Below are 10706 nucleotides of genomic sequence, written 5' to 3'. Positions count from 1 at the left end.
AGAAAGAGTAAGTATGCGGTTCCGGATGCATAGGGCTGTGTGCCAATTCAAAGGCTGCATCCTTCGAGGGCCTCTAAGGTTGGACTGAGCATTGTTAAATGGGACGGTCTAGCCTACGGAGGATTGTTCTTGTTGCCTAAACTTTGACAGTTGCCGTTGAAGAGCGTTGTTCTGGAAATTTTTTAAAGTTTATTAAACTGTCTTAAAACAAAACACGGTTCACAAACTGTCTAAATATGTCCATCTCTGTATATAATAAAGAGTACAAAGTGACGTGTATTCGTATAATCACATCTTAGTTGTGTCAACATTTGAAACCCAATAATTGCTTTTAAAAGTGTAATTCGGCACCTTCTCTCAAAAAAATCCCGTTGTCACTGGCACGCAATGAATTCTGGGGCAGGCAAGGGCGCGAAGGATATATCTGTTGTATACTTCATTTCACGAGAAATGTAGGACGCATTTGGAGGACGCATTTGAAGAAGCCTTCGGATCGAATTGGGACGCAGTCCATTTTTTAACGCCCTTCCCTCGCTAACTTCCCTCCGCCTCATTCACTTAGATGTACAACATTGTGTATGCTGCACGAGTGCCCAATACTGGCGGAACACTTGCAATGTGTTTACGGTAAATGAAACACCCCCTTGATCACGTGAATACGCAATGGAGCTGATTTATTATTTACAGTTTTCTCTCTTATGAATTTGTTTTTACACACCATTCCATTGGGCTGTATGCATGCACGGGCTGTTGGAGACAATATAAAAAGATTATAAAAAAATTATAACAATACAGTTGCATTGTGGTCTATGGATCTGTCTTAAGTGTGCATCCGGAATCGCATAGCCTACTTTCTTGATAGGTACTTTTTTTTTGAATAGCCTAAGTAATTATTTGATGGTCGCTAAAAAAGGTATATTCCCCATGTCTTCTCTGTCTATATTTATTCCAACAAAACTCTAAAATCCTTCAAAAATGTGTTTTCTCTCTAAACTTTTATTTGTAATTGCATAAGTAAAAAGATAAAAACCCAAGGACAGCATATTCTAATATTGACAGTAGAAAAAATTAAATTGCGCAGATTAATAAATATCTATTCAAATGTAACATAACATACAAAGGATTTGTGCTTCAGAATTTATGAAATAAGATACAATATTGTTATAAATGTAGAGATTCATTAAATGTGTGCATTTTTATTTATAATAACGACATTTTGAGAATTCCCTCGTTTAAAATATTGAGGAACTTGGCTTGTTTACAGAGGAGTTCCATTTGGTGCGCGTCACTTCCGGTCCATCTCACGTGAATGGAGAAACAGAAACTCGCGGCAAGTGGAAGTTTAGAAAGTTCCCAAAGCAGAAGTTGTTGTTTAAAAAAGTTTCATGAAGTGCAAAATCATACAAGTTCACTATATCCGAGCCCCAAACATCGATACGTTAAAATATTAAACCATTTTGTCCTAAAGCACCAATTAGATATACTGTTCCGAAACAAATGGAGCATTTCCACCTCCGATTGTGAAAGCTGACCTGAGATCAGCATCTAAAGACTGAATGGAAACAGAGACACTCCCGTGACAACAAGGAAACTGTAGCCGCAGACTCGGTTCTTACAAACCTCAACACGGACAGTCCACAATGTTTTATGCCCGTTGTGTTGTATTATACATGTTACTATGTATTTGTTCCACAAATGATGATAGCAAAATAAAAAACGCATCGAAACCGGTGCGTCTGTTCACCGAGGAGGAGTTGCAGAGATACGATGGGAGCGAGGTATGTTCTGTCACAAAAACATGCTAGTTTTTTATACGCTATTTAGAAACTATGTTCTTTTGATTCATTATTAAATACAAATTGTATTTACTGACGAGTTTTAAACCGGCCCCGCCCCCTTTACAGGATGGACAACCAATTTACATGGCCATTAAAGGAGTAGTGTTTGACGTCACAGCTGGAAAAGGTCAGATGTTGTATACAACTTCACCTTCTTCAATCTTTTGTTTGCGGGTGGAAGTTTCAAACTAATAGAGACTTCTTTAGAGGAAGTAGATCTATCAGTTTAGATCTTTGCTTTGTTCCCTATTTTGATTTATTTTGTGTGTTTACAGGTTTGGCTATGCCTGTGAGGGCCAAATGTCCTTACTTATCTGGTGAAATATTATGACAACTGACTACTGAGGGCATCCTTTCTAGTTAAAAAGGCTTATAAATCGGCCAAAAAATGTTTTTAGTTTAAATATATTGTGTTTAGGCCGTAGGACTTAGGTTAAGAAAATATCCTTAACATGATTTAATATCAGTAGAAGTCTATACAATGTCCTCACTCACTAATACAGTACAGTGAAACAAACGTGTGTGTGTTAGAATAAATTAAGCATGTAGGCTATACTGAAACCACAGGCCTATTTGCATTTTACTGGATCAAGTTTTCAACAGTCCTGGGAAAATATAGGAATTCCCAGGGCTGGAAAAACAATAAAGCAATGCAATTTAAGGCCCCGATATACTCCCAGTGAAGTTCTTTTTCATTCTTCGCTTATAGGGGTAAAAAGATGTTCGAAATACGTGAGCAGCGATACTATAGAACATCCAATGCCACCCACACTGCTGAGAGCAAAGTTTAGATGAATAAATATGTGCTGTGTGATTTTTCTCTCAAAAAACAAAATAAACACAACAAAATTGAGAAAACAGCAAGCATTTTAATAAAGCATAAGAAAAGCATCTGATCATAGCAACGTGGATATGTTTGCACAAGCTCTGCAATTCGGCGCTCAAGTAAAGTCACGTCACGTTTATTGATATATCTTTTTATACAATAGATTGCTTAAAATCAAGCAGCTTTACTGTATTAAACATGAAAAACAGTGTCAGTGTCTCGACCGACTGAACAGGAGAAATTAAATGAACTCGAAAAGATTTCACATGAAAGAAGGCACACACCTATTACGTAATCGCCACGGACCAAAGTACAATGGTCTTTACCAGCCGTAGCAAACTTTTTAAACTTTTCGTATATCTTTCTCTCAGATATACGTCGCAATAGGAATGGCTAGAAAAATAATGGGAATTCCTTGGTCAGAAAGTGTGAAAACCCTGTTTTGTCTCTTTAATTTCCAGACTTTTACGGAAAGGGGGCATCTTATAATGCCCTTGTGGGCAAAGACTCAACCAGAGCCGTCGCCAAAATGTCCCTCGACCCTGCAGATCTCACACATGACACTGTAAGTTGGGGATTTTATAAAGATCACAACTTTGCCACAGAAAAAATAAATAAAAATAGTTACAGCTTCTTCATATTAAACGGTTGTTGGATTGATTATTGGATTCCACCAGACTCTTTTGCCACAAACTTAATTGCCTCTTTTGGTTTCTATTTGTTAGACGGGCCTCACTGAGAGTCAACTTCAATCCCTCGAGCAGATATTTAAAGGCACATACAAAGCAAAGTACCCTATCGTTGGATACACCAGCAGGCGCGTTCTCAAAGAGGACGGCAGCCCCAATAAAGACTTCAAACCTGAAGACCAACTTAATTTCAACATTAAAGATGAATTTTGATGCTGAGACAGGCTTTAAAGATCATTGTCTTATAATAAAGATATCCATCAAGCCAATCAAAAGTGTGAATAATAGTCGTTTGTGACCTCTGACAGTAGTGGGCATGTGTAAATTTGAGGTTGTCTGGTGGTCTTTCAGCCTACAACCTAGAAAACATTATGATGCATTATATCCCACGTAGGTTTTTCCCTGGTGGGCTGCTTTGAAGGTCATTCAAATGAGGCCACCTACAGGTGTGATTTAAAAAAAAATAGGTAGGTAGTTTGGCCTTTTTAAATGTATTAAATTATGCTAGATAATAAAGTACATTTATAAAGTATACATAAAGTATGATTAGTGTAAACCTGCAATAAATCACTTGGTTTCTTTCACTGTACATGAGGGGAAAGTTTGGTGATTCACTGTAGAAATTGAAATTGCTTTTGTGGTGAGGGGTTTCACTTTACAAATTAAGAAGTTAAGCGTTAATGTTATCATTCCACGACACCATTTTTACTCAAATGCCGTCTCAGTCATAATTATAGTGTTTGTGTCTAATCTATATAAAATGCCCTTGATGACCAGAAATGTTTCACATTAATCTGAGAGAGAGAGTTGTTTTACTTCGGCTTGTTGTCCTGTCATATTAGTGTCATCTGGGATATTTTAAGACTGAATGGAATGTAATAAACAAGTTGTTAATTAACAGAGCACACAGACAGTTGTCATTGGTCTCAAAAGAGTGTGATGTGATGTGTCAGGCTATTGGAACATGGCTGTTCAACATAGAAGAGACCGGGGCTAGTTGTCACAAGAGCTAAAACTCAGTAAGGATCTGAAAAAAAGGTCTAGTTGTACAACATTTATTTTTTTGACATATTTATACTACCATTTAAATGTTTGAGGTTAGTAAGATTTTTTTATGTTTTGAAAGAAACGTCTTATGCTCACCAAGGCTGCATTCATTTGCTCAAAAATACAGTAAAAACAGCAATATATGAGTATTATTACTATTTAAAGCAGCCATTTCTCCAGTCTTCAGTGTCACATGATCCTTCATAAATCATTTTAATATATTGATTTGCAAGAACAAATTTAAAAGAATATTTATTTGAAATATAAATCTTAGGTCTTTACTGTCTGCCACCTTTGATTGATTGAATGTAACCTTGCTTGATCCCAAACTTTTATATTATAATATATTACATCTGCTGCCCAGTTCTCCCCAGTGAAGAAAGAAATAACTGTTCAATCTTGAGATTTTAAGGAGACTCACTAGTACAGTTTTAAACTCCCCTGCATGTTTAACTTTCCAAAACATCAAAAGACTCCTGATGAGAAGGCAATGACCTGATTTCCACGGAGACTGTAAGCAGTAGGAGGGCAGGCATTCGGTCAAATGCAGCTCTTTTATTTTCATGATGAATTTACCCATTATACATCTCACTTTAAAACATGGGGGCTGGTCGGTTTCATGAACGACAGTGAGTCAGTTAGCAAAACACTGTCAGATTCGGAGTCTCAAAATGATGTTTTTTGTTTCTTTTAAAAAGTCCCGGGGGTATCATTAGCATTTACAGCACAATAATGAATCATTGTAAAAGTGCCTTTACTGTAAACACTAGCCAGGATTAATTAGTATCCTACTTACCAGAAAACCTTCAGAAACTGAAATTGATTTCAAGAAATAATAGAAAATTACTAAATGGCAAGCAACTGCCATGCATTTGATCTTCATAAGATATAGTGTTATTGACAGATATAGAATGCAATGGTAGTAGATATGTTACATAATAATGACTAAGATATTAAACTCCATTTGGACTTTATCCCCATGTTTGTTTTATTCTAATGCAAATGATAGTGTAACATGATGATACGCATGTTCTTAAACCTTCTGGCCATGTAATTTGATATGTACTTCGTCTTATTGCCATATTTGTGCTCACATGAGTGACGTATGTCACACTTTCCACCCTCGGTCACAACAACGTGCCTTTTGTAGCTAAAGAGGTGTTGATGGTGGGAGCCCGTGATGCTGCTTCCTGTCTCCATTGCACATCAGAATTTCCCCTTTGCCCGCCCACTTGTATTTTGTGTGGTGCAGTGGGCTGTTTCACTTCAGTCTGTCTGAGTCTCTTGCTAGAGTCTGTTCTGCTCCGGAGTCAATGTAGCGCGTTGCTTTCTCCAGCCACCCACAACATTTGACCTCTGCTTGAATTTTTAATAGTGGTGAGTAACATATTTATTTACAAAATACTGTTTTTATTGTAGTGTGTTATTATTACCCTAGTTTTGGAGCTGTTAGCTAATTCAATTAAACATAATTATGCATACATTCTACTGTAATTAATCTTACCACTTGATATTTTTTTACTAATATTTTATGTGTAGAAGACTAAAACTGAGTCTATAATATATATTTATGTATTAAATGCACTATTTGGATCATGGACTTTGGGTTTTGATTTGCAAAGTTTGCTTCTATGATACTCTCTGTATTAAGTTGCTGTAATAAATGAAACTGCAAGTTCTATAATCACTAATCAAACACTTTTCACTGATCAGGTAATCTGACTGAGGACTGATCTATTGGTCATCACAACCCAGCAAACCTATGAAGGTGCTGAGTGGTCACGACGTGGTAAGTTATCACCTTCACACATAGTTTCACACACCTATTGTCCCTTAATGTCATCATGGAAACTGATTAGTACGTATTTGAATTGACCTGCTTCCACAAATCTCAATGAAAGGATAAACACATCTTTTGTTCTTTCTGTTTCAGTCTAAATCGTTGACTCAAAACCCCATGGACCTATTCATCATGCCAGCCACAGCTGTAAGTATATTGATCCCAAGATCTTACGCATACAGCACTTCTTATCACCTTCTGATTGATAGATTAGTGCAATTATGGATTCTTTAAAGGCTGAGCATTGAGAACAAAGCCTAAAATGTGTTATTACAAAGTCCTGACCTGTTATATCTCAATATATTTGACCAACACATAGTTGACAAAGCTTGCTTATTTAAGCTCTTGTTGCACCAACCTAAAATTTCCCAATTACCATTTTTAGTTCTGCCTCTAAATAGATGCCTCTGTAGTTCATTGCTTCATCTGATGGATTGCTTTCCCTTTCTATTAGGTTCCACTGAATACAGGAATCTCCCTTAGTCAGCAGACTAATCAAAATCAGCCCAGGATCTGCCACACTGGTAAGCTTACAGTCTCACTTCTGTCATTTTAAATGTCATTGCTCTTGTTATCTTGGACTTTTTGATGTCGAAAAGTAAAAACAACAACAACAACCTTTCAAAACCAGAGTTAATGCAGTTTACTGTAAATCAGAATATCAGACTACTGTATGCTAGTGAAATAGTGGATTTTTACAGTTTCTTTATTGATATTCAACAGGAAACCTAAACGTCAATCAAAGGCGTTGGAGGAGCATGTTTCGACGAGTACAGAAAAGGAACATGGAATCCCATGATGCAAGTGTACATCTCGAAAACAAACTGTTTGGGCGAGACTTGTCGGATATCTGTCAAAAAGATGGGTGTCCTCCCAAACCAATTATGGTGAGAAATTGTCTTGAATGATCAATAGAAAACAAATGTAGTATTTTATGTATGTGGTTTTAGTCTTTCAAATGTCTCAATTTACCTCAATTTGCTTTGCAGGATATCCTTACATTGCTACTGAGAAAGGGTCTGTACACCGAGGGGGTGTTCAGAAAGGCAGGGAACGCCAGAGCATTGAAAGAGATCAAGGCGCAGCTCAACGATGGGATCGAGGTTGATCTGAAAGAGCAGTCAGTCTTTTTGCTTGCTGATCTTATCAAGGTATGGGATGACCTTGGGCATCATGATTTGATTTGAGTGATTGATAGTATTGATATCTAAAAGATGCGTATTTGGTCATTAATTCCCTGGGTTTTGTGTATTCCTATTTGCAGGATTTTCTTAGACATCTGCCTGGGAGATTGCTAAAGGTGGAGAAGGCCAAATCCTGGATGACTGCTATGGAAAAGGAAGATGACATTCAGAAGTGTGCTGAAATCAAAATGTAAGTTATCTAATGACACATTTGGGTTGAATAAAAAGTGTTTAGTGTAAATTAAGTGTATTTGTGACCAGGTTTTCTTTATTTTGTCTTTAGGGTGATCGAAACGCTTCCTGGGCCAAATATTCAGCTCTTGAAGCACTTCATTGTTCTGCTTTACCTCATAAGTGAGAAGGCAGAATCAAACAAGATGGTTCCCCTCAATCTAGCTACATGTGTTTCCCCCAACTTGCTCCAAACAGACAACGACAACGTGAAAAAGATGGAAGAGGTGAGTGTACAGTGATTTCTGAAAGTCTTAACCTTACTAAGTTCTCACACAATGTGGCCAGGTGCCAGAAAATAGCAGGCTGAGTAATACTGAAACTCACCAGAGAAAGAAGTGATCAACCTAGTTTCATATCCAAATTTATTTTGACCTAATTTCATGGGATTTCATAATTCATGTGATTACTTTTTTGCTGTCGAAGTGGCCTTTGTTTAATCCTCATGTCACTATTTGTATTTGCAGGTGACAAATCTGACAGAGTTTCTCATCAAAAACTGCAATCAAATATTTGGTGAGGATGCGCAGATGCTCTTTGGAGACTCTGATGAAGAGGAACTCAGCGATAACCAAGGTAGATGGTTATAAATGCAGTAGATTTTATATCAATGGGCATGAAATATCAACTGTCTCAGATGTTTCTCTGAATATTATTTAGTAGAATTTGATCTTGAATGATATCTTGGGAAATATGAAACATTACTAAGATCTCTTCTGAAACCCTTGAAGAAAGGATGCAGGAGACTTTAGCTAAAGAGATTTCATTTTAAATTGTTCTTATCTATGGGTTCGTAAAGTGTTCTTTGCCATTTTGCCAGTCATTATGCAATCAATAGTTGTTCATCCTTTGGACCGCCTCTCTTAAATTCTCATTAGTCAGTTGTACATTCAGAAATCCGTCCAATTCCAACTTGAATTTTATCTCCACACCCTCAAAACATCTTACCAATTATCTGTCTCCAAGTGTGTAGGCAACCTTTACATAGTAAGAAAAGCCAATGTTGACAAAATACTTATGATCTAAGTATTATGTTATGATCTAATAATACTTAATGTTCTGATAATTAATAAGTATCTATCCTTGATTTCTCCTTCAGACTCTTATTCTTCACACCATCATGACTCTGCGTATGACAGTAATGACCCTGATGCAGACGGCTACAAGGGAAGTTTTTCTGACATGGACTCTATCAAATCCGGCATTGAGGAGAATGCCCAGGAACATTCCAGCACAGAGGAACCTTGGACTACAAAACTGTTGACTCGCAGACGCTCTGAACCAGCAATCGTCTTGAGCAAGGAAGTTCGGCACCTTGTCCTATCTAGGAGCCAGACAGAAATGGACTTTCACGACAAACAATTAACAAAACAGATCTCCGACGACTGTATTGTGTTTAGAGCAGGTAACATCTTGGGGAAAAGCTGTTTGGCACCTAAAACTGGGGCCAGGACAACCTCTAAAGGCTCCCCGTATTGTTCTTCAAGTTCACTTGAGAGTTGTTTCTCCAGCGCTTCAGAGAGCTCAATCCATAATAGCTCTCCTATCATGCCTTCATGCAATCAGAGAAAGACCCTTCTACGCAAACATTCGTATCCCACCCGCCAGTCGGCACCTGCACCGAATCGTTCAGAGACCCCAAAAAGACGCTCGCAATCAATGAAGACCGCACACATAAGAAGCAGGACCGTCTTCGGGCGAAGTGGGTCCACCAAACGGGCCATCGAGAGAGCTCTACGCCACAGCCCCGAGGTGCTGAGTCCTCAACCGGAGCCAAAACGCTTGTCTAGCGAGGAGGTTTTCCATCAGGTGGACAGCAGGATACCAAGCAGTCCTCCGAGTTATCAGCAAGCGGTTGTGCACAATTCCCATGTAACTCTCACCAGCCGCAAATCGCTGACTGTTCAGGACGCCAGATGTCTGTCGAAGAAAACATGCAGCTGCTCCAGATCCTCAAGCGAAGAAACATTGGATTCACCTTCTGGGAATGAACATGTTGATATTCACAATAGAGACAATGAAGAGACATGTTGTGATAGCATGAGTGGATCCTCCTCAGAGTTGAGGCAGAGGACCACATCTGAATCGGTGTATGAAACATCACTACCAGAGTGGTGCAATCCAGAACACCTCAGAGAGACATATGTCTGAGGAACTGTTCAGATCTTTTTTGTATATTTTTTATATTGTTGCTACTTTTTGGTGGTGTCATGATATCTTTTGCTTATGACCTCATAATGAGGCACAATTCAGAAGTACAATAAAGTACAATTCAGGCATAGATTTGCACTCAAGTTGTTGAATTTTATTCTTAATTTTAGTCTGGTCTTTTGTGACAATGTTTTTATACCCACAGTATTTTGTTTTTCCAGCTCCCCAAAAATTGTGGGGGAAAAAAAGTAACTGAAAGGCACTTTGAGGAATTTTCACTACACATGTTCATAAGTTTGTGTGCAATGTTTGCAGAACTAATGAATATGCTTAAAAGCAATGCAAACCATTTGTATGTCTTCTCATGAAATAAAGACATGAAATAAAACTAGTCATGTTTCCATTTATGAAAAATGAATTTAAATAATTGAATTGTTTTTGTTTCAAACAATGAATCAAATCAGCTTGGTCTGTAAATTATCTTTAACTAAAGCTAAAACCTTTTTTTTTTCATTTCTTGAAATAAAATAAACAGTAACTAAAATAAAATATAAAAAACTAAAACTTATTTTATTTCAGCTAGTTGCCAAGGTAATATTTATTATTTTAATTTAGTTTAAGTTAAAGTACTTAAAACTCAAACTAAATCAAAGTACAACTAAAAACTAAAACATAATAAAAACCTACATAGACATATGTTTTTTTTTAAACGAATAAAAATTACAAAACACTGACCAAAAACCACAATGGCCCCCTAAAAATATTTGTATAAATGTCATTGCATCAGATCAGCAAACTGAGGCTACGACTGTCTAGAAGGTCATCTTGATAGTTATTAAAAAGAATGAATCTTAATGAAATATGAATAAACAATCTTTTAGTTAAAGCAGTCATTTCAGC

General features: G+C 37.3%; 2 protein-coding genes across 2 annotated transcripts; both read left to right on the top strand.

Annotated features, from left to right (window-relative positions):
• The first annotated feature begins 1230 nt into the window (after nucleotides 1–1230).
• Nucleotides 1231–5373, top strand: nenf (neudesin neurotrophic factor). The gene is made up of 4 exons (XM_079632839.1): nucleotides 1231–1778; nucleotides 1905–1965; nucleotides 3126–3229; nucleotides 3390–5373. Exons 1-4 carry the CDS (start codon nucleotides 1641–1643, stop codon nucleotides 3564–3566), a joined length of 480 nt encoding a protein of 159 aa, XP_079488965.1. The 5' UTR covers nucleotides 1231–1640; the 3' UTR covers nucleotides 3567–5373.
• A 275-nt stretch (nucleotides 5374–5648) lies between these two features.
• Nucleotides 5649–10187, top strand: tagapa (T cell activation RhoGTPase activating protein a). Its single transcript, XM_079632836.1, has 10 exons — nucleotides 5649–5777; nucleotides 6114–6189; nucleotides 6334–6387; nucleotides 6695–6764; nucleotides 6964–7127; nucleotides 7230–7391; nucleotides 7505–7614; nucleotides 7708–7882; nucleotides 8123–8231; nucleotides 8755–10187. Exons 2-10 carry the CDS (start codon nucleotides 6163–6165, stop codon nucleotides 9804–9806), a joined length of 1923 nt encoding a protein of 640 aa, XP_079488962.1. The 5' UTR covers nucleotides 5649–5777; nucleotides 6114–6162; the 3' UTR covers nucleotides 9807–10187.
• The last annotated feature ends 519 nt before the right edge of the window (nucleotides 10188–10706 follow it).

This window comes from Phoxinus phoxinus (genome assembly GCF_949152265.1).
Source record: "Phoxinus phoxinus genome assembly, chromosome: 13".
NCBI lineage: Eukaryota > Metazoa > Chordata > Actinopteri > Cypriniformes > Leuciscidae > Phoxinus > Phoxinus phoxinus.
This window is presented reverse-complemented; position numbering and strand designations above follow the sequence as displayed.